The sequence below is a fragment of the Panulirus ornatus genome, chromosome 73 (genome assembly GCF_036320965.1).
Source record: "Panulirus ornatus isolate Po-2019 chromosome 73, ASM3632096v1, whole genome shotgun sequence".
NCBI lineage: Eukaryota > Metazoa > Arthropoda > Malacostraca > Decapoda > Palinuridae > Panulirus > Panulirus ornatus.
In genome coordinates this window covers 197,501-223,065 of record NC_092296.1, presented here as the reverse complement: position 1 = coordinate 223,065, position 25,565 = coordinate 197,501, and the positions used below count along the sequence as shown (strand labels likewise).

Sequence of the window (25,565 nt, the reverse complement as noted above, 5' to 3'; positions counted from 1 at the left end):
TCGTGACCTGACTCCCAGCACCACCACCCACCTCCCTTCCCTCACCCCGATACAGGGTCACTAGCCACACGCACACACACACACACACACACATTGTCAACACAGATTCATGCATGCATTCAGCATATATACAAGTTTACTGGCATTTCCACCGACCACATACACACAACACGGATGGCGCTCGCTATGTGCTCAAACCATTCATTTTCCCCGTCATATTAGTCCTCACTACTCACGCCTCACACTACTCACGCCTCACACTACTCACGCCTCACGCTACTCACGCCTCACACTGCTCACGCCTTACACTACTCACACCTCACACTACTCACGCCTCACACTACTCACGCCTCACACTACTCACGCCTCACACTACTCACGCCTCACACTACTCACGCCTCACACTACTCACGCCTCACACTACTCACGCCTCACACTACTCACGCCTCACACTACTCACGCCTCACACTACTCACGCCTCACACTACTCACGCCTCACACTACTCACGCCTCACACTACTCACGCCTCACACTACTCACGCCTCACACTACTCACGCCTCACACTACTCACGCCTCACACTACTCACGCCTCACACTACTCACGCCTCACACTACTCACGCCTCACACTACTCACGCCTCACACTACTCACGCCTCACACTACTCACGCCTCACACTACTCACGCCTCACACTACTCACGCCTCACACTACTCACGCCTCACACTACTCACGCCTCACACTACTCACGCCTCACACTACTCACGCCTCACACTACTCACGCCTCACACTACTCACGCCTCACACTACTCACGCCTCACACTACTCACGCCTCACACTACTCACGCCTCACACTACTCACGCCTCACACTACTCACGCCTCACACTACTCACGCCTCACACTACTCACGCCTCACACTACTCACGCCTCACACTACTCACGCCTCACACTACTCACGCCTCACACTACTCACGCCTCACACTACTCACGCCTCACACTACTCACGCCTCACACTACTCACGCCTCACACTACTCACGCCTCACACTACTCACGCCTCACACTACTCACGCCTCACACTACTCACGCCTCACACTACTCACGCCTCACACTACTCACGCCTCACACTACTCACGCCTCACACTACTCACGCCTCACACTACTCACGCCTCACACTACTCACGCCTCACACTACTCACGCCTCACACTACTCACGCCTCACACTACTCACGCCTCACACTACTCACGCCTCACACTACTCACGCCTCACACTACTCACGCCTCACACTACTCACGCCTCACACTACTCACGCCTCACACTACTCACGCCTCACACTACTCACGCCTCACACTACTCACGCCTCACACTACTCACGCCTCACACTACTCACGCCTCACACTACTCACGCCTCACACTACTCACGCCTCACACTACTCACGCCTCACACTACTCACGCCTCACACTACTCACGCCTCACACTACTCACGCCTCACACTACTCACGCCTCACACTACTCACGCCTCACACTACTCACGCCTCACACTACTCACGCCTCACACTACTCACGCCTCACACTACTCACGCCTCACACTACTCACGCCTCACACTACTCACGCCTCACACTACTCACGCCTCACACTACTCACGCCTCACACTACTCACGCCTCACACTACTCACGCCTCACACTACTCACGCCTCACACTACTCACGCCTCACACTACTCACGCCTCACACTACTCACGCCTCACACTACTCACGCCTCACACTACTCACGCCTCACACTACTCACGCCTCACACTACTCACGCCTCACACTACTCACGCCTCACACTACTCACGCCTCACACTACTCACGCCTCACACTACTCACGCCTCACACTACTCACGCCTCACACTACTCACGCCTCACACTACTCACGCCTCACACTACTCACGCCTCACACTACTCACGCCTCACACTACTCACGCCTCACACTACTCACGCCTCACACTACTCACGCCTCACACTACTCACGCCTCACACTACTCACGCCTCACACTACTCACGCCTCACACTACTCACGCCTCACACTACTCACGCCTCACACTACTCACGCCTCACACTACTCACGCCTCACACTACTCACGCCTCACACTACTCACGCCTCACACTACTCACGCCTCACACTACTCACGCCTCACACTACTCACGCCTCACACTACTCACGCCTCACACTACTCACGCCTCACACTACTCACGCCTCACACTACTCACGCCTCACACTACTCACGCCTCACACTACTCACGCCTCACACTACTCACGCCTCACACTACTCACGCCTCACACTACTCACGCCTCACACTACTCACGCCTCACACTACTCACGCCTCACACTACTCACGCCTCACACTACTCACGCCTCACACTACTCACGCCTCACACTACTCACGCCTCACACTACTCACGCCTCACACTACTCACGCCTCACACTACTCACGCCTCACACTACTCACGCCTCACACTACTCACGCCTCACACTACTCACGCCTCACACTACTCACGCCTCACACTACTCACGCCTCACACTACTCACGCCTCACACTACTCACGCCTCACACTACTCACGCCTCACACTACTCACGCCTCACACTACTCACGCCTCACACTACTCACGCCTCACACTACTCACGCCTCACACTACTCACGCCTCACACTACTCACGCCTCACACTACTCACGCCTCACACTACTCACGCCTCACACTACTCACGCCTCACACTACTCACGCCTCACACTACTCACGCCTCACACTACTCACGCCTCACACTACTCACGCCTCACACTACTCACGCCTCACACTACTCACGCCTCACACTACTCACGCCTCACACTACTCACGCCTCACACTACTCACGCCTCACACTACTCACGCCTCACACTACTCACGCCTCACACTACTCACGCCTCACACTACTCACGCCTCACACTACTCACGCCTCACACTACTCACGCCTCACACTACTCACGCCTCACACTACTCACGCCTCACACTACTCACGCCTCACACTACTCACGCCTCACACTACTCACGCCTCACACTACTCACGCCTCACACTACTCACGCCTCACACTACTCACGCCTCACACTACTCACGCCTCACACTACTCACGCCTCACACTACTCACGCCTCACACTACTCACGCCTCACACTACTCACGCCTCACACTACTCACGCCTCACACTACTCACGCCTCACACTACTCACGCCTCACACTACTCACGCCTCACACTACTCACGCCTCACACTACTCACGCCTCACACTACTCACGCCTCACACTACTCACGCCTCACACTACTCACGCCTCACACTACTCACGCCTCACACTACTCACGCCTCACACTACTCACGCCTCACACTACTCACGCCTCACACTACTCACGCCTCACACTACTCACGCCTCACACTACTCACGCCTCACACTACTCACGCCTCACACTACTCACGCCTCACACTACTCACGCCTCACACTACTCACGCCTCACACTACTCACGCCTCACACTACTCACGCCTCACACTACTCACGCCTCACACTACTCACGCCTCACACTACTCACGCCTCACACTACTCACGCCTCACACTACTCACGCCTCACACTACTCACGCCTCACACTACTCACGCCTCACACTACTCACGCCTCACACTACTCACGCCTCACACTACTCACGCCTCACACTACTCACGCCTCACACTACTCACGCCTCACACTACTCACGCCTCACACTACTCACGCCTCACACTACTCACGCCTCACACTACTCACGCCTCACACTACTCACGCCTCACACTACTCACGCCTCACACTACTCACGCCTCACACTACTCACGCCTCACACTACTCACGCCTCACACTACTCACGCCTCACACTACTCACGCCTCACACTACTCACGCCTCACACTACTCACGCCTCACACTACTCACGCCTCACACTACTCACGCCTCACACTACTCACGCCTCACACTACTCACGCCTCACACTACTCACGCCTCACACTACTCACGCCTCACACTACTCACGCCTCACACTACTCACGCCTCACACTACTCACGCCTCACACTACTCACGCCTCACACTACTCACGCCTCACACTACTCACGCCTCACACTACTCACGCCTCACACTACTCACGCCTCACACTACTCACGCCTCACACTACTCACGCCTCACACTACTCACGCCTCACACTACTCACGCCTCACACTACTCACGCCTCACACTACTCACGCCTCACACTACTCACGCCTCACACTACTCACGCCTCACACTACTCACGCCTCACACTACTCACGCCTCACACTACTCACGCCTCACACTACTCACGCCTCACACTACTCACGCCTCACACTACTCACGCCTCACACTACTCACGCCTCACACTACTCACGCCTCACACTACTCACGCCTCACACTACTCACGCCTCACACTACTCACGCCTCACACTACTCACGCCTCACACTACTCACGCCTCACACTACTCACGCCTCACACTACTCACGCCTCACACTACTCACGCCTCACACTACTCACGCCTCACACTACTCACGCCTCACACTACTCACGCCTCACACTACTCACGCCTCACACTACTCACGCCTCACACTACTCACGCCTCACACTACTCACGCCTCACACTACTCACGCCTCACACTACTCACGCCTCACACTACTCACGCCTCACACTACTCACGCCTCACACTACTCACGCCTCACACTACTCACGCCTCACACTACTCACGCCTCACACTACTCACGCCTCACACTACTCACGCCTCACACTACTCACGCCTCACACTACTCACGCCTCACACTACTCACGCCTCACACTACTCACGCCTCACACTACTCACGCCTCACACTACTCACGCCTCACACTACTCACGCCTCACACTACTCACGCCTCACACTACTCACGCCTCACACTACTCACGCCTCACACTACTCACGCCTCACACTACTCACGCCTCACACTACTCACGCCTCACACTACTCACGCCTCACACTACTCACGCCTCACACTACTCACGCCTCACACTACTCACGCCTCACACTACTCACGCCTCACACTACTCACGCCTCACACTACTCACGCCTCACACTACTCACGCCTCACACTACTCACGCCTCACACTACTCACGCCTCACACTACTCACGCCTCACACTACTCACGCCTCACACTACTCACGCCTCACACTACTCACGCCTCACACTACTCACGCCTCACACTACTCACGCCTCACACTACTCACGCCTCACACTACTCACGCCTCACACTACTCACGCCTCACACTACTCACGCCTCACACTACTCACGCCTCACACTACTCACGCCTCACACTACTCACCCTCATCGGTTTTTTTTCTTTTTCTGAAGAGCCTCTCTTTGTGTACAGTCATTTGATTTAAGAATAGATACCATTTTTTTCCTACTCCACATTAACATGTTCCTTTCATCGGTGCCGAATCTGGCTGTAGGAACCCTGTCCCTCAGCATGTCCATAGTTGGTGCCCTTATATTTACCTCCGTTACACTTGTATTTATTCTCCTCATCAATTTTTTTGGGTCAATTCTGATCACTCTTTCGCCTGAGTCCTTTCTTCAAACAGGGTGGTAATACCTCTCATTTTTTTCTTTCCCCTCTCAATTAATGTTTCATTTACCTAATATTTGGATTATAGTTGCCTACTGGAATTACCCTCTGTCGCATACGTTTCGCTCTGAAGCATCAACGATTGCTAGATCATTTCAGTACTTCACAGATTCAAAGTTAAATTGGTCAGAATTGTCATCACTCCCTCATGTGATAATTACCAGATGTGTGTGTGTGTGTCTGATCATGTTCTTCCTCTTGGTCTCCTGTAGGAGTGGCTGAAGGCCGGTGGCGTACAGGTGGAGGGGAACCCCACTGTGGCGCGGGAGCTGAGCGAGTTCCTCACCCGGGTAGCCCAGTGCGGCGCCCCATACCAGCAGTGGTGTGATGACCTACGCTCACAGCTGAACATAACGGTAAGTTCACCATATATATATATATATATATATTCCTATGAGTCCACGGGGAAAATGAATCACATGTTTACCAAATGGCGTCCTAACTTCGTCTCTTTGATGTATATCAACTGACTGTTATATTTCTCTCTTGTGTCTCCCCTGATGATGTGATTATTACACGAAAGTGCACTTGGGAACTTATCGTGTTTCATTTTACCCATGGACTCGTAGGAATATCTTGTTTATAGGTTGTGATCTGGTTATGATTCCATTTGCATAACACACGAGACATTTTTTTTTTCAAGTATTCAGTATTGTAGAACCAGAGATATTGCATTTGGTTCCTCTCCACGTGATGGCTTATGACTTTACACCTCCCTCTCTTCAGATATATCACTTCTGTTATATGGTTGTAGATGAATCGTGGCTGATTTTAGACAGTCGCCTTAGTTCTGTATCTCAAAAAAAACAAAGCAAAAAACGGTCGTACACCAAAGACTTCTGTAGGATATTGAGAATTGGACACCCGCACTTCGTAACCCATAGTACACTAGTGTTATACTCGAAGGGTTAATAAGTGATTTCAGGTAGACAGTGGGTGGTCACTGATTAAAACAAGATTCACACATGACACTTTTAGACATGAACTGAAGAGGATTGGAGAAAGAACCGCTCACAAAGGAACTCCAATGTAAAGATTAAGGATTTGGGAAGTATGTGTCCGTGGGCTGCTCTGGTATGGCGGACCAGCTGTGAAGTTCGTTGACCATTCATTGTCTTGTTGGCAGAGGGTTGCCATCAGTTGCTGTCTGGGTGAGAATAGCGGGAACAGATACCAGAAGCTTTGTTGATGTATGTTGCATCTGTTGCAACTATTATTGGGCAGGAGTCTTTAGGAGGGTGTTTGTGGCTGGTTAAAGCGATCGGATTCTTAATATGCAGGAGGGTGTAAGGCGTGCACGGAATAGAGTAGATTGGAAAGATGTGGCATACGGGGGTCGACGTGGTCACTGGACTGAACCAGGGCATATGAAGCATTCAGAGTAAACCAGAGAAAAGTCTGTGGGGTTTGGTTTCGGTACATTACACATGATAGCTAGAGAGTGGATGTGAGCGGATAAGGCCTTTATCGGTCGATTCCTGGCGCTACCTCGCTAACGCAGGAAAAGACGATCAAGTTTGATGGGGCATTTTTACCAGTGTGTATCCTGAACTGGGTTAATGAGCCATGTATATTGTTGAACGAATATTTCCACATTTGGATTCATTTCTAAATCGAATTACTTTCCTGTTATATTTGTTTCCTGTTTCAATATGATAATGAAATTTTAATTTAGCAGAATGTTTCATTTACTTTAGACAAAGGAAATAATTGTTGCAAATAATGTTTATTTTATTCGTGGAAATGCATGAAATCAACTGAAAAATTAGTCCGAATTGTTAATAAACTCTCTAGGCCATTGGATATTTATAAAATCTAGACGATTTTTCCTCTATAAATCGGTAAATTTGATAGCAAAAAATAGAAATTGTAGAAGTTCCAAATGTTAAAGTTATCCAAGGAACATTTTCGTTTTCTTTGATTGTGTTGACGGTCCCGTTTTCTTCTACAGGACTATGATGGCAGTGACGATGAAGAAGACAGTGTTGAGCAAATCAATAAGGATTACTGTATGGTGAGTACACATCCAGTCTCTAAACCTTATATCTTTATCCGGAAAGAAAACAGAGATTATTTTCGTCTTTACTGAGATAAAAATCTTGTAAGGAAACAGTATGCATGTGCACTTTGATTGGTTAACGGCATCAATATTTTGAAATTGATGTTTAGTGTATATATATATATATATATATATATATATATATATATATATATATATATATATATATATTATTTTATTTATTATATTTTGTCGCTGTATCCCGCGTTAGCGGGGTAGCGCAAGGAAACAGACGAAGATTGGCCCGACCCACCCACATACACATGTGTATACATACATGTCCACACACAGCACATATACATATCTATAAATCTCAAGGTATACATATATATACACACACAGACATATACATATATACACATGTACATAATTCATACTGTCTGCCCTTATTCATTTCCGTCCCCACCCCGCCACACATGAAATGACAGGTAGCGCTAGAAAAAGACAACAAAGGCCACATTCATTCACTCTCAGTCTCTAGCTGTCATGTATAATGCACCGAAACCACAGCTCCCTTTCCACATCCAGGCCCCACAAAATTTTCCATGGTTTACCCTAGACGCTTCACATGCCCTGGTTCAATCCGTTGACAGCACGTCGACCCCGGTATACCACATCGTTCCAGTTCACTCTATTTCTTGCACTCCTTTCACCCTCCTGCATGTTCAGGCCCCGATCACTCAAAATCTTTTTCGCTCCATCTTTCCACCTCCAATTTGGTCTCCCACTTCTCCTCGTTCCCTCCACCTCTGACACATATGTCCTCTTTGTCAATCTTTCCTCTCCATGTTACCAAACCATTTCAAAACACCCTCTTCTGCTCTCTCAACCACACTATTTTTATTACCATACATCTCTCTTACCCTTTCATTACTTACTCGATCAAACCACCTCTCACCACATATTGTCCTCAAACATCTCATTTCCAGCACATCCACCCCCTGCGCACAACTCTATCTATAGCCCACGCCTCGCAACCATATATCATTGTTGGAACCACGATTCCTTCAAACATACCCCTTTTTGCTTTCCAAGATGACGTTCTCGACTTCCACACGTTCTTCAACGCTCCCAGAACATTAACCCCCTCCCCCACCCTATGATTCACTTCTGCTTCCATGGTTCCATCCGCTGTCAATTCCACTCTCAGATATCTAAAGCACTTCACTTCCTCCAGTTTTTCTCCATTCAAACTTGCCTCCCAATTGACTTGTCCCTCAACCCTACTATACCTAATAACCTTGCTCTTATTCACATTTACTCTCAGCTTTCTTCTTTCACACACTTTACCAAACTCAGTCACCACCTTTTGCAGTTTCTCACCCGAATCAGCCACCAGCGATGTATCATCAGCGGACAACTGACTTCCCAAGCTCTCTCATCCACAACAGACTGCATACTTGCCCATCTTTCCAAAACTCTTGCATTCACCTCCCTAACAACCCCATCCATAAACAAATTAAACAACCATTGAGACACACACACACACACACACACACACATATATATATATATATATATATATATATATATATATATATATATATATATATATATATATATATATATATATATATATATATATATATATATATCGATCAACGGCCCTGCTTGAATATACATAAGGAATATATATACATATGCAGCAAGCGTGATCAAGGTAAGTGACGCTTTCAATATTATTTTTGTTCATGTTTTCGAATTGTCGGATTATAACACATGAACGATGGATCAACATTTGTGAACGATGGAGAACATGCAGGATGGCTTGGGGCTAGGTCGAACCTAGTCTTATAACAGGTGAGGTTTTCCGACACCAATTGTACCATAATTCCTTTTTTAATACATCGATTACAAAGGAGAAATGTAATTAGCATATGCGTATTGTTGCGTTGATATATCTGGGGTCTTTCCCCATTGGGATTGTAGGTGTATTTAAAGTCGATTTTTTTTTTTAGTATTTGTTATCCATGTTATATTTTTTTGGTTCGGCCTTGTTATTTTTTGTTGACCTGATGCTGGTTATTGTAGGTGGGACAAGGTCTTGTGTAATTATTATCATTATTGTGTTTTTCAACGAACTTCCCTCGTTCAGTAAGCTTGTTAACCCATCTGATGATCTTGACAAGCTCAGCTGTACAGGAAGATTAGCTGGGCAGTACGTAAGAACAGAGCGATTTGGGTAAGTTGTTGCGTCAACCTGCCTTTCCCGCTCTTTGCGTCCCCTTACCTTAGGATTGGCTGATGCGTCGGCCTCCCTTATTGGTTGATGCGTCAGCTTTTCCCCCCCTCCTCTGGCCGGAGCGTGTAGCCGTAGGCCTGAGGATAAAACAGAAGAAGAGGAGCGAATGGTTCTCGGAAGTCTGGTCTTGGCAAATACATCCCAGTTGATCGGTCCTGCCGCTAGGGGGCCGATGACGTCACGTAGGTAAACAAATGATGGCAGAATAGAAACATGGGTCTTGTGTCGGGTAAGTAAGTCCCGACACGCCCCTTTGTTACTCCCGTTGTTCTTCGTCGATGGTGAATCTCACCAGATGTCTTGATTAATTATATATATCCCTTAGCCATGTTTTAAGCGGTAGTAGATTAAGTATATGGCAGACTTAGGAGGGAGAAATGGAAGCAAACTCCTGTGTGGTAGAGAGTAAAAATGTATACCCGCCCACCATACTTCCCCAAACTTTCGGTGTTGAAATACGGATTGATAAACAGGAAGTGGTGCGAGCGGTGCCGTGGGGCGCACGCGCGCGTGTGTGTGTATGTGCCGGAAGATACCATGTCCGGTTTGAGCTATAATAGAAGGGAAGTGGAATGTTCATAATGTGCTGAATGTGTTGAGTGTGTGTGTGTGTGTGTGTGTGTGTGAATTACGTGACAGTCTGCCGGACGCATCCACGCCCCCCCTTCCCTTTCCCCCATTTCCCCCTCCGGGAAAGTCCCGTGTCGAAACCTGGGATGTATATATATATGTATATATATATATATATATATATATATATATATATATATATATATATATATATATATATATATATATGGGGATAGGGGAGAAAGAATACTTCCCACGTATTCCCTGCGTGTCGTAGAAGGCGACTAAAAGGGGAGGGAGCGGGTGGCTGGAAATCCTCCCCTCTCGTTTTTTTCAATTTTCCAAAAGAAGGAACAGAGAAGGGGGCCAGGTGAGGATGTTCCCTCAAAGGCCCATTCCTCTGTTCTTAACGCTACCTCGCTGACGTGGGAAATGGCGAATAGTACGAAAGAAAAGAAAGATATATATATATATATATATATATATATATATATATATATATATATATATATATATGTGTGTGTGTGTGTGTGTGTGTGTGTGTACAGCTAAATTTTCCTGGTGGTCGTACAATTAAGTTTTTCCTTCTTCGTCCTCGTCCGCGGGTATGTGGGATCCAGCGGGAGCCGCGCCCTTAAGGTGCTTTGTTGATGGAAGGTGCCGGGTGCCTGATGCCCCCTTTTGATGACACCTGCCCTGCCTCATGACGACTCATGTCATCCATGAGGCGACGTGGGATGAACGACGTCTGTCTGTCTGTCTTTCTGTCATTCATGAGGGCCGTGAGACGGGCGTCCTCTGTGTTTATGTCTTTTCTTACACACAGAGTCTTAGGATTTTCGTTCGCATCGCCCCCGTCCGTCCGTTGTTGCCGCCGCTCCACCTTCCCCCATGGCCTGGTCATGTCAGCGCCTAGGGTTGTGTTGTGCCCTTTGACGATCACTCCATCTACCATGGAAGTGTACAACTACGTGTACTATACGGGGAGGGGGTCCTGAATTGGTAAGGCCCCGCACACACACACACACACACACACACACACACACACACACACACACACACACACACACACACACACACACACACCCTAGCCTAAGCCATGTACCCATTTATCGACCAGGGGAAGTCCCTCTCGGGGGGGAGAAGAGATAAGATCATACGGGAAAAAGATAACAGAATGGCATCTGGTGGTTTATCTTGCGACCACAGTGTCACACAGGATACAGGTTTGGGGCCCTCCCAGTCACCCAAGACAGGTGATTTTCGTGCCCGGCAGGACGTTACGTGTGTGTGTGTGTGTCCATGGACTCCCCTCCAGAAGGAGTATTTACAATTTTTTTTTTTTAAGGAGAGACTGACGCACGTCATCTGTATAAAGTGGGGGTTGATTCTCTTCCACGATCTCCATCTATCCTTTCTGTGCCTCCTCTCCAGGGCGGCTGCGTCTGCCTGTATGTGTGTGTGTGTCTGTCTGTCTTCTCGTTCATTCTCTACCCCCGTCTTCAGGTTGACAGGATCTGTAGTTGGTGCATTGCCGTCTATCCAATCTCTGTTTCAAAGTCAGGACATTTTCTTCTGTCTATCCTCTAACCTGTTCCATGGTCAGTGTCGATGGCCAGGACGATCCACTTGAATCCTCACTGCCTTGGAATGATGAGGGCAGTTTCCCACAGAAAGGTGTATATTAGAAGTATCGTACGTCAGGCACTGTAGGGCTGGACTGCCTGGCCGCTACTGGTGTTTAAAACTATCGTACGGCAGCCGAACGGTCCCGCGTTCGCCAGACGGCCGGAAAATCATCTCCAAATATTGATTTTTTTTCTTTCTGTATTTTGCAAGGGGAAAAAATCCACGCCAGAAATGATTTGTGTATTATTTCCTGTCAGTCAAAAAAAAAAAAGAAGGATCGCCTTGTAAACATCACAAGAAAGGGGAAAAGATTTATATATATGTATATACCCCGGCTTCCGCTGACCTCCTTAGGAAATACCCTTTCTTCCAGATATTTGTTGACTCTCTCTCTCTCTCTCTCTCTCTCTCTCTCTCTCTCTCTCTCTCTCTCTCTCTCTCTCTCTCTCTCCACGTGGTGTAGGAAGCCAGGTAAAGTACGTGTGTGTGTGTGTGTGTGTGTGTGTGTGTGTGTACCAGGTAAACTGTGCGTTCATATTAGGTAAACTTCCGCAGGGCCCCGAGTGGGGCAGCGTAGCCCAGCATTGAGTCACGTCTCGCCTCGCCCCCCTCCCCCCATTTTCTCCTGCTTTGCTGGGGGTTTGGGGAGGTGGGGAATGGCTTGTTTTGTTATGGGGTCTCGGTTGCCCACATACCAGCACCCACCCACCCACCCACGCACTCACTCGCCTGGTTTAGTGTCGTCTCCACTCCCTCCTTCCCCCTTGCCACTCCTCCGTCCTTCAGCTCGACGAGGGACGACCATTGAGCACGACGGTGCACGACCCGTGGATGTGGACGACCTGGTGTGTGTGTGTGTGTGTGTGTGTGTAAGTGGAGAGCTCTCCTGGTATCAGCCCTGGGTTGTAGCCCCCACACACACCTCTGTATCCTCCAGTGGTCCCCTATGGTGTTGTGGCCCGTAGCCCCCACACACACCTCTGTGTCCCCCAGTGGTCCCCTGTGGTGTTGTGGAAGCCCTGTATTGAGGCTGATCCATGCAGGAGCACGACAATCATAGTGTGGAGGTATTTCCTGTCAACTCGCCATTTATGTTTTGATGATTCCCCTGCTCCTTCCCTCCTCCCTTCCCCCTTTCCCTCCCTCGTACGGCTGTTTCTGGCTGTCCCCTCGTTATGCAGGGTCAGGGAAAGGCGGAGGTGAGGGTGGGGTCAGGAAAAAGTGGAGGTGGTGGTGTGTATGTGGAGGAAGAGGTGGCACTGAGCGAGCATTGGATAAGTGGAGTGTATGTTTAGTGGAACCTGGATAGGCTGGCTGGTTGAGGAGCTGTACACGTGTGTGTGTGTGTGTGTGTGTGTGTGTATGTGTGTTTGTTTGTCACGTGTACAAGGAGGTGTGAGGGTCACTCGTCACGCCAGGGGGGGCTGTGTTGTCACACACGTCACGCCGTAAACACGCGTGGGTCACACTGGCTGTGGCTGTCATGAAGTGTGATTGAGGGGGGCGCGGTGCGGGCCCAGATTGATCGGCCGTGGTCGCGCGCGTGTCAACAGACACGCGCGCGACCTTAACACAGATGTCAAAATGAAAACGAGAGAGAGAGAGAGAGAGAGAGAGAGAGAGAGAGAGAGAGAGAGAGAGAGAGAGAGAGAGAGAGAGAGAGATAACGTTTATCAGTAGTGTTACAGATCTGCTTCTATGCCAAGAAAACTCACTCATCCCTGTATTTTTATCTTTTCCCCTCATTCACGTCTGGTTGGAATAACTGAAGGCTTTGGCACTGTGTTGTGTCTGCACGTCGGGCAGGGGCCAGTAATACGTAACCTCCCCCCTCTCCCCATGCGTTGAGTCAGGTCAGGTCAGGTCAGGTCAGGTCAGGTCAGGGGCGAGAGCCTTTCCATCTTATCTTTTTCACAATATCCTCACGCCACCTACCTGACCCCCTCCACCGTACCGTGGTGCCAGCAGGCATCTCCAACCTTACGGGGGTTGTGTGTGTGTGGGAGTCACTTAAAAGACTCCATGGTTGTAACTACAACCCTGATCAGCTTTGCTCATTACGCATCCAGGCGTAGTAAAAGCCTCATACTCACAACCCATTCCAGCCTTATCCTACCCTTGCCTCGACCTTGCCCTTCACGTCCCCACACTCTCTGGGAATACATATATCCCAGCTTAATCCCAGGCCTTTACCCACGCCCTTGGCTATCCCTTCGTCCAGTACAATCCCTCCCCCCCCCGCCCTCCCTTTTTCTAACATCCCCTCCCCCCCCTGTTGTTAGTGACGGCACTAACGGTACGGAGGCGTTACGCTCTGGCTTCCGTAACGGTGTCAACAGACGGTCGTTAATTCGGCCGGCTCTCTCTTCCCCGGCCGGCCCTCCACCCTCCAGCCCAAGCCACCAACAATGGCGTCCTTATCCTCCTCCTCCTCCTCCTCCTCCGCCGCCGCCGCCGCCGCCGCCGGCCTTACATCATAAGGCTGTCCCGCCTGTTAATGATGCATGGGACTGTGGTCGGTCGGCGACGCCTCACATAGCCCTAATATCCTTCCAAATCCCGAGTGACGTCATGGAGTGGGGCCTCCTATTTTGCCCCGGCCGGAGGCGCCCTCGCAACCCTGGGGGTTCGCTCCTTCGGCAGGAGGATGCTCCCTCCTTCAGGATTTGTGGTGGTGTGGGGGGGTGGATGGATGGCTCTCCACCTAAGGTCATCCTAGGATATGTATATTCCTTCGGCTTGACTAGTGCGTTCTGTGGGTGAGTCAGTATACGCCCTCACAGACCCGTGAGTCAGTATACGCCCCCACAGACCCCTGAGTCAGTATACGCCCTCACAGACCCGTGAGTCAGTATACGCCCCCACAGACCCCTGAGTCAGTATACGCCCTCACAGACCCGTGAGTCAGTATACGCCCTCACAGACCCGTGAGTCAGTATATGCCCTCACAGACCCCTGAGTCAGTATACGCCCTCACAGACCCCTGAGTCAGTATACGCCGTCACAGACCCCTGAGTCAGTATACGCCCCCACAGACCCCTGAGTCAGTATACGCCCCCACAGACCCTTGAGTCAGTATACGCCCTCACAGACCCCTGAGTCAGTATACGCCCCCACAAACCTCTGAGTCAGTATACGCCCTCACAGACCCCTAGGGTCACTTGTGGATCTTCGCTACCCTCGTCTGCGTGAGTTAAACTCACGATTTTCCCCTCAAACACAGGGTGTGTGAGGGTGGACTGAGGGGAAACACAGGTGACTTTGATTACTTGGAGGGTAGGGCGGGGGGGAGGTCACTTACCTGTAGGGGGTGGGTGTGGGGGCGGCGGGTGAGGGCAAGAGGGGAAGATGGATCACCCCCCTACCCCCCCGCAGATGGTCAGGTGGTTGGCCTCTGTTTACGCGCCGGGTACAGGAAGCAGTCAGTATACTGCATAGTCTTCCTTAGTTTACCTCAGTTTACCAATACGGGTCTGGCTAGGTCCAGTAATAGTTTACCTTGGTACACCCGGGGTGTTACTGGTATACCACTGTAGTTTACATTGTTCAGTCGGGGTCTGGTAAACTGTAAAGGTAGTTTACCTTAGATTTATGAGGGTAGTTAGGGAGTGTTGATCTGTAGGGGCTGACCTGCTGCGGTAGGAGGACAGGTCAGTGACCTGGTGGGGTAGGAGGACAGGTCAGTGACCTGGTAGGGTAGGTAGGAGGACAGGTCAGTGACCTGGTAGGGTGGGAGGACAGGTCAGTGACCTGGTAGGGTGGGAGGACAGGTCAGTGACCTGGTAGGGTAGGTAGGAGGACAGGTCAGTGACCTGGTAGGGTAGGTAGGAGGACAGAGGTCATCAGTGACCTGGTAGGGTGGGAGGACAGGTCAGTGACCTGGTAGGGTAGGAGGACATGGCCATTGACCTGCATGAAACGTTAAGTTAGTGACCTGTAGAGTTGAGGGTACGTGGGCAAGGACCTGTGCGGTTGAGGAGACAAACAAATGGACCAACGTGACCTGGGGACAAAAGGACCAACGTGACCTGGGGAGCCTGCCCTCCAGGTCCCCAGGAACTTTCCCAGCCGAACTGACAGGACCTGGGGACCTCCCCTACAGGAGTGACGGCGTGTGGAGGACCTCGCTTGACGTTAACTGGCCCTGCTGAACGGGGCTGACTACTCCTGCTGCTGCTGCTGCCGGAGGTGAACGCCCTTCATTATCTCCCTCTTGACTCCCTTCTCCAGCCCTCCCCTACCTGGCCTAAGTACTCGCACTTCCTCTCCTCGGGTTCACTGACCTCCACACCTGGCCTGGGTCACTCGCATGTTACCAGGTCAGGAACACGGACACGTCTTGCGTGTGTCGCTCGCTTGGATACATCTGTGTGGACACATAATTGCCCCTTCCTAATTAGCTACTTGTCCCGTGTGTGTGTGTGTGTGTGTGTGTGTGTGTGTGAGAGAGAGAGAGAGAGAGAGAGAGAGAGAGAGAGAGAGAGAGAGAGAGAGAGAGAGAGAGAGAGAGAGAGAGAGTTGGGCATCCTTAACAGTCTCTTTCGTGGTGTCTGTGTCTGTAATTAATGTTTGTGTGTTATGGGGAGAGAGTTTTACGGTCGTGTTGTGTATGTGTGTTTGTGTGTGTGTGTGTGTGTGTGTGTGTGTGTGTGTGTGTGTGTCTATGCTCGACAGAACACCAAATTTATTTCCCCTTTGAGGATCGACCAACTGGTCGCTGTTTGTACGATGATACGAGACAGACGTGAGGTTACTTGGAGCGTCAGCGTTGTACTGGATCCGGGTCCTTCGCTCCCCCCCCCCCCCCCCCCACCACGCAGCCTGACATAATAATTCCGTGAAGTTAACTTTGCCTTACATGGTAAGCACTGATGACTCAGCGCTACGGTTACTAATGCTGAGACATGCGTTTCTCTGGTCTGTGGCTGGACGCGTTCCTCTGGTCTGTGGCTGGACACGCTCCTCTGGTCTGTGGCTGGACACGCTCCTCTGGTCTGTGGCTGGACACGTTCCTCTGGTCTGTGGCTGCACACGTTCCTCTGGTCTGTGGCTGGACACGTTCCTCTGGTCTGTGGCTGCACACGTTCCTCTAGTCTGTGGCTGGACACGTTCCTCTGGTCTGTGGCTGGACGCGTTCCTCTGGTCTGTGGCTGCACACGTTCCTCTAGTCTGTGGCTGGACACGTTCCTCTGGTCTGTGGCTGGACGCGTTCCTCTGGTCTGTGGCTGCACACGTTCCTCTGGTCTGTGGCTGCACACGTTCCTCTGGTCTGTGGCTGGACACGTTCCTCTGGTCTGTGGCTGCACACGTTCCTCTGGTCTGTGGCTGCACACGTTCCTCTGGTCTGTGGCTGCACACGTTCCTCTAGTCTGTGGCTGGACACGTTCCTCTGGTCTGTGGCTGGACGCGTTCCTCTGGTCTGTGGCTGCACACGTTCCTCTGGTCTGTGGCTGGACGCGTTCCTCTGGTCTGTGGCTGCACACGTTCCTCTGGTCTGTGGCTGCACACGTTCCTCTGGTCTGTGGCTGGACGCGTTCCTCTGGTCTGTGGCTGGACACGTTCCTCTGGTCTGTGGCTGGACACGTTCCTCTGGTCTGTGGCTGGACGCGTTCCTCTGGTCTGTGGCTGGACGCGTTCCTCTGGTCTGTGGCTGGACGCGTTCCTCTGGTCTGTGGCTGGACACGTTCCTCTGGTCTGTGGCTGGACGCGTTCCTCTGGTCTGTGGCTGGACACGTTCCTCTAGTCTGTGGCTGGGGACAAGGAACGTGTGTAGCAGGGAATGAACCTTACCTTAAGTGGGTGTCATCATATCACAGCTGACGGGGTGTGAAAAGTTGAGTGTGTGTGTGTGTGTGTGTGTGTGTGTGTGTGTGTGTGTGTGTGTGTGTCATTATGGACTGAACTAAGACTTGTTCGGCGCTCGTGAAATTGGTTTGTTGACGTCGTTAAGGTACGGTAGTTAGTGACGCTCGCGGAGGATGATGGGTTGAGGTGTGTGTCATCAGGATGAAGTTGGTGATGGAGTGCGGGGGACTCCATCTCTGTCCCTTCAGGAAGGACCGCTGTGGTCCTCTCAGAGCCGCCGTCAGAAGACTGGGGTGCGGTGAGGGGGTAAGGAAGGGAGCAGTGGTGAGGGAAGTGTGTGTGTGTGTGAGTGAGTGTGTGTCTGAGGCAACGAAGAATGGGGAGGCGCAAGTATGTGTGACCCCCTCCCTCCACCGTCAGGCGCCCTAGACCCTTTCGGGAGCCAAGAGAACCTGTGGGTGGTGGTGGGGGGTCCGCCGCCGCCCCTGAGGAGGAGGAAGAGGAGGGCGGTATGAGGGGAGGAAGTGGGTGAGGCCAGGATCAACGCCAGGCACAGGTGGTATGTTCAAGGTCGTGGTCGACTCGGGGGGGGGGGGGGGTTGGTAGTGGCCTCTGTGCCAGGCCAGCAGAAGGTGGAGGGGGTCGGACAGCACCCGTCGCGCCGCCCTGCCTCCAGCGACCGATGTCCGCCTCGAAGGAGGACGAACTTCCCTCGATGGCATCGGTGTCATCCCCAGCAGGGTGGTGGTCCTCACGGGCTGGTCGTGGAGGACCACCACCACCGACGCCCTGCTGAAAGGGGACCAGGAGGGTGGGAGAACCACTGGTGATTCGCGACGACAAGGCAACTCCAGGAACTACTGTAACCTGACCCGTTGTTGCAGAGAGGGTCGTTAATTGATCCTTGATTACGTCTCTCTCTCTCTCTCTCTCTCTCTCTCTCTCTCTCTCTCTCTCTCTCTCTCTCTCTCTCTCTCTCTCTCTCTCTCGTGTATATATAATCGTGTGTTGGGAACAGCTGGGGGCGGTTAGCCAGTCGTCAGCTGTAGCCTCCCCCTCACCTCCCTGACCTTCGCATCCATACAGCGCCGCCCGTACTCAACGCGGCTTTGGCTCGGATCGTGTGTGCCACAGCCGATAATAAAGGTGACGTTACCAGCCCCACTCACGCCGGGGGATGAGATTGGTCAGGGGGGGCCGCTGTTACCCGGGGTGGGGTGTGGTGGTGGTGTGAGGGGCGGGGCGGGGCGGGGCGGGGCCCCGAAGTCATTCCCTGCTGCAGTAATGTGGTGGGTGTTGGGGGGAAGGGTGGGATTGTGAGTAAAAATGAGTGTATCCTCCTCCCTCCTCTCCCTCACATGCTGCTCTCCATCACCGATTATGAGGAGCGGAGACTCAACCATGAGGGCAGAGGGGTGAATGAGGCGTTGCCCCCTCATTCTCCAATGGACAGCGGTCAGAGCAGGGCATTCTCACACTCGTTCGTGACAGGGAGGTCGCGTGCCGCCACGCCACACCCTCCCTCCTGTGGACGGTGAGGCACCGAACCACAGGTATGGTCGGGGGTGTATGGTGTTACCTGGCATCGCCGCAGACGATGACGACGTGTGTGTGTGTGTGTGGTGTGGTGGACAGCGCTGCCTGCTGGAGGTCCCCCAAGGCTGGCAGCTCGGACCAGCGCACCGTGACCAGACCAGACCCTCGACCAGACGACCCAAGCTGTAACTTGAGGTCAGGGAAAAAAAAAAATATGTGTGAATCTGTTTTTTGGAATGTGTTTAAACTGAATTCCTTCCTCTCTCTCTCTCTCTCTCTCTCTCTCTCTCTCTCTCTCTCTCTCTCTCTCTCTCTCTCTCTCTCTCTCTCTCTCTCTCTCTCTCTCAAAGCTTCTCGTTTTCTTTTTTCTATCATAAGGACGGTACCCAACCCTTTGGTCTATGACGGCGTGAACTCTGACCTCTGGCCCCCTTAAGGGTCAGGTCAGCAGAGGTCTGGCCGACATAACCCTCCCCCCCTCCCCAAGTGTCGTGCTCAAGGGGCGTATATAGCACCGCTTGAGCGTAAGGTTCCTGCGTAGACTGTACCTTAAGTAATGCACTAATGACTTGGTTCAGGGTGTGCGTCGCGTTGATGGACGAGGCACGTATGTGTTTTCAAGTGTGTGTAAATGGGTGACATTTCTGAGTGTGCTAGTGCCAGGCCACACGAGCCGATCTTGTGTGTGTGTGTGTGTGTGTGTGTGTGTGTGTGTGTGTGTGTGTGTGTGTGTGTGTCAAGGTCAAGACTTCCCGTGTTAAGGTCAGTACAAGGTCAGGAACCAGTTCAGTTCCCGTCGAGTCGATATTATTATTATTATTATTATTATTATTATTATTATTATTATTATTATTATTATTATTATTATTATTATTATTATCATTATTATTATTATATCTGGCAGCCGGAAGGATTCAGAACTTGACCTGACCTGACCTTCCGTGACCTGACTGCCCTCATCCCACTCTTTCAGGCCTTCCCTGACCTGACCCCCCACTCATACCGCACAACTTGGTGTGTAAAGGTTTCCTGATGGAAAAGGAAATACATACATACATACATACATACATACATACATACATACATACATACATACATACATACATACATACATACATGCATACATACATACATACATGCATACATACATACATGCATACATACATACATGCATACATACATACATACATACATGCATACATACATACATACATACATGCAGACAGACAGATAGCCAGACAGACAGTGCAGGTGACCCCTGACCCTTGACCCGCTCATCTGCCGTGGGCGTGACTTGTGGTCCTCGGTGTTGGCTCTGAACCTCTCCTGTCTGGCACTGTTGACCTCGTCTACCCCCTCCCTCCCTCCCTCCCCCCTTTGACCCTTGGCATTGTCCCAGTGGTTGTGATGACGTGACCCCCCAACCCCTCCCCCCGACCCCGCTCTTGTAGCAGTGTTGGTGACCTCTGACCTCCCACCCTCCCCCATCTCCGGCCCACACTCAGGTGGTCGTGACCTCCACCCAGACGTGCCCCACTGAGGCAGTACATGGTGACCTCTTCCCCCTCCCCCAGTACAGTAGCTGTGACCTCTGGCCGTCCCTCCTCCCTCCTCTCCAATAGAGGTACTTGATGACCCCGCGTTATCTCCCCTGATAAGACGGTAATGGTCACGCCCGACCTCTGCCCCCGGAGTAATGGGACCCTCGACCCCACTCCCCTTCCTCTCCTCTCCCCTCTACTCCTGTAGCGGCATTAATGACCCTCCCTCCCCCTCCACTTTACCTCCTCTCATTGAGCGGTGGTGTTGACCCTTGACCCTACTAGTGTTGACCAATCTCCCCCTCCCACCCCAGCTCCTGTTCGTGCAGCGGTCATGATGACTAGTAGTAGTAGTGGTAGTAGTAGTAGTAGTAGTAGTAGTAGTAGTAGTAGTAGTAATATTGACCTCTGACCCCCTGCTGGTGTAGAAGTGTGAAGTGTGTATTCGATCGTGTGGTAATGTCACACTTCCCACTTCTTGCAAGACATGCACATGACCGCCAGGCCCTCCTACACACACACACACACACACACACACACACACACACACACAGACACACACACACACACACACACCATCGTAACAAGGTGTACCGTCGTGCTCAAGGTGTCGCACCGTCGTGCTCAAGGTGTCGCGCCGTCGTGTCCCCCAGGGGTCGTCCCGTCGTGTCCCCCAGGGGTCGTCCCGTCGTGTCTCCCAGGGGGTCGTCCCGTCGTGTCCCCCAGGGGTTCGATTCTATCAAAAGCGGCGCTGTTTTGTGAATCTGGCTTGAGCTTGTGTGTGTGTGTGGGGGGGGGGTGGGGGGGGGGGCGTCCCGACGTCCCGTCGAGTCCTCCCGCCACCGCCGCCGCCGCCGCCGCCGCCGCCGCCCGCCGCCCGCCGCCCGCCACACACACACAATCACCACCCTGTCCACCACTCTCCTCTCATTCCACACACAGAAAAAAGAATTGCCATTATCAAAGCAAATAAATGTGTGTGTGTGTGTGTGTGTGTGTGTGTGTGTGTGTGTGTGTGTGTGTGTGTGTGTCTTTACACAAGGTTAAGAATAGTTATATGTACAAGATCAAGTTATACTGGGGTAACACGAGTGTTCCCAAAGCTTACCCACAGCCAACCCCATTCTTCTCCAGATCGCGATAACCCTTCCAACCTCTCCACCTCCTTGTTCTTCGTTCTGTTCTAACCCAATCCCCACCTCTGCACACGACCCAACCTCAACCCAACTGGTCCCGGAGTCTACACTTCTCCAAAAACCCCTCCGTCCTTCTGCAGTGCTCAACTTCACCCCGTCAGTGCCTCACAGCACACCGCTGGACCAAACCCCACCTTGCCGAACCTCATGACGCGCCACATCCCACCCCAGCGTACTTCCACCTCATCCCAAACCCACCTGGAGAAACCCCAGCTCTCCTGAGTGACTCTAGGCTGAACAGGTGATGTTGTGGACCCTTGTGTCGTAAACCTTTGGGCTGGGAACCTTGGGACCCCTCATGGTCCTGACCTCTTCCCCCCCAGGTGACCTCTCTTGACCTCTGACCCAGCCGCCCTGATTGCGATGTCCAGTAATCTTGGGGGGAAATCAGTCTCCGCCAGAGGGATTTCGTGCCGCAAATGCCGGGAGTTACTTACGGTCTGCTGGTGTGGCACTGTGGATAATTGCGGGTCACAGCGAGTGAGCCGAGGTCATAGATGTGGGGTCCAGCTGGTCGTGACCTTGGGTCATTCCGCTGGCCCTTCCGGCGGGCTGTCCTCAACCTCGCGTGGCAGGGTAGTCACCTGGAACGCGTTGTTTGTTGTCGTCAAAGTAATGTTGTTGAGGTAGCTCATCTTTGATGAAGACGAGCTAAAGTCATTGGTAACACGACACTGGAATCCAGACCCGTGTTTAGCCTTCCTGGAGCATTTGGAACAGTGCCTGAGTCTTCCTTTGCTTTCCAGAACTTTCTGGAGTAGTTCCAGACTACTGCTTTGTTTTCCAGAGCATCTGGGAGAGTTCCATACTCCCGCTTTGCTTTCCAGAGCATTTAGAGGAGTTCCAGACCACTGTTGTCCTTATATGGAAGTTCCAGATTCCTGCATAGCTTTCCAGAGCATTTGGAGAAGTTCCAGATTTCTGCATAGCTTTCCAGAGCATTTGGAGAAGTTCCAGATTTCTGCATAGCTTTCCAGAGCATTTGGCGAAGTTCCAGATTCCTGCATAGCTTTCCAGAGCATTTGGCGAAGTTCCAGATTTCTGCATAGCTTTCCAGAGCATCTGAGGAGTTCTCGACTCCTGCTTTTGCATCCAGAATATCTAGAAGAGTTCCAGGCGCATGCTTATCTTTCCAGAGTATCTAGGGCCGTTCCAGACCCCATTTAGCTTTCCATAGCATCTATGGAATTCCTGCTCAACCTTCCAAAACATCTGGAGGAGGTCCAGCCGTCTTTTTTTGATATGGAATCTGAAAATCCTTTACCTTTTCACAATTTATTGTTGATTGAACCACGTATAGCATCCGTGAGGACTTTCAAAAAAACCTTCATGCACCGTTTACAAATAAACTGAACCGACTGCTGTATTGGGGGCAGGAACCACGGGGCAAGGGAGGGGGGGAACCCTTGAATTATCCCTCAAACTCCAGGGAATTAACATGACCCTCGAGAATTAGCCTCCCCTCCTCCTCCTTCTCTCTTTGCCCGATAATTACCCACACGTTCGAGAATTGTCTCCACCCTCTCGACCAGTCCAGGACGTTAAACCTCTTGGAATAAGGAGATTAATTAGGAAACGTTGATAACCACCATTGAGTTTCTCATCATCCACAAAGATGATAAGATATACACCGTGTGTGTAAAGTCTCCTCTTCCTCCTCCTCCTCCCGCAACTCCATGTCAATCCGAAGGGACTGTAGGAGGACTGTTTGCAGCCTGTCCTCCAGCAGCAGCAGCAGATAACCTCGTCACAGAAACCAATCCAGCAGCGGATTGGTGAAGTTCAAGTATTAGACGTCCAACATGTGTGAAGGTCTCTCTCTCTCTCTCTCTCTCTCTCTCTCTCTCTCTCTCTCTCTCTCTCTCTCTCTCTCTCTCTCTCTCTCTCTCTCTCTCTCTCTCTCTCCACGTGTGTGTGTGTGTGTGTGTGTGTATGTTTGAAGCGGTTAAGAGACTGGACCATCAGCCCTTGGTGATAAACGACGGCTGGATGTGGTCCTTAGGGACACAGATTGACGTAAATTCCTCTCTCTCGTTACCCGCTCATGAGAATGAATGTCTGTTGACCCCCAGCCACACAGTGTATGGTCTTCGTTGACCCCCAGCCACACAGTGTATGGTTTTCGTTGACCCCCAGCCACACAGTGTATGGTCTTCGTTGACCCCCAGTCACACAGTGTATGGTCTTCGTTATCTCTCCTTTAAGTGAAGCCGTTTTTGAATTCCTGGTCAAGGCCTGACCCAGATAGGGACAACAGATGGACCCTCTGGCATCTGCAGAATTCCCTGTCGTTCACACAAAGGGACCTCCTTACCCCAAGTCTCGTCTTTGCGTGGCATCCAACTTTATTTTTTCGCAAGTCGCACTTTAGCTTCAGTAGCTCCGAGACGTCCTTGGAGGCGGCGACAATGAAGTGTTGAAAGGAACCCACGAAGGGGAGTTGGTCTTGACAAAGCAGTGGCAAGGGCCTGGCCTGGAGGGAGGGGTCTTGCCTTGGGGGCATTGTCTGCAGGGAAACCTGCACGTGACAGGGAGGACATTCAAAACCCCCCGAAGGGAGAGGGAGAGACATTGCTACCAGATAAGGGAGAGACATTGCCACCAGATGACCAGTAGAAACGAAGAGGTGATTCCCGAACTCGTGGTTGCGGGCCAGATTGCTGGACCCGCGTGGATACGAATGAAGATGACATACACAAGAGACTTGATATAGACAATGTCATTTCCAGTGGTGAGATCGAGGACGTAGTACTGCCCCCCCCCCCTTTTATGCTGCATACCACAAGCCAACACTTGTCGAACCCCTGACATGTGAAGGCTTATTTACTGCCGCTGTAGAGACTGAACCAGCAAGTTCTTCGTCAGCAGCTGGGTGGACATTAAGAGCCGTGTCTCCTGCGGTAGGCATTTCTTACCAAGTCACAAGGTGTCGGGCCGGCCGGCGGGCGGGCGGGCGGGCTGGCTACACACACTCACGGTTGTGGAATGCCACCGGTCATCCATCACCCAAGTCGAATTGCGACCCACATCCTCAAATTTAGTGAACTGCATCCACCCACCGTGCCCCTGGTGTGGATGACACCGAACACATGGCGTTATGTACGTGTGTCTAGTGATCTTAGATCCTATCTATAGTGTATAGATCACTATATCCCGAGCAGCGGTATAGCTAGCGGTATAGCTATGGTGCACTGAGTGTGATGACCCATGATATTATGAGTCTATATTTGCCTCTGTATAGCGAACGGTCTTTAAGTATCCCAGAGTGATAAGACTTATCTCTGAGGTTCAGT

General features: G+C 51.5%; 1 protein-coding gene across 1 annotated transcript in view; it reads left to right on the top strand.

Annotated features, from left to right (window-relative positions):
* The first annotated feature begins 5,892 nt into the window (after window positions 1-5,892).
* Window positions 5,893-25,565, top strand: part of LOC139748281 (1-phosphatidylinositol 4,5-bisphosphate phosphodiesterase epsilon-1-like) — a 189,007-nt gene continuing 169,334 nt past the window's right edge. The window contains exons 1-2 of the mRNA XM_071661254.1: window positions 5,893-6,050; window positions 7,646-7,708. Coding sequence (XP_071517355.1) covers window positions 7,706-7,708 — 3 coding nt within the window. The 5' untranslated portion in view covers window positions 5,893-6,050; window positions 7,646-7,705. The remainder of the gene's footprint in view (window positions 6,051-7,645; window positions 7,709-25,565) is intronic.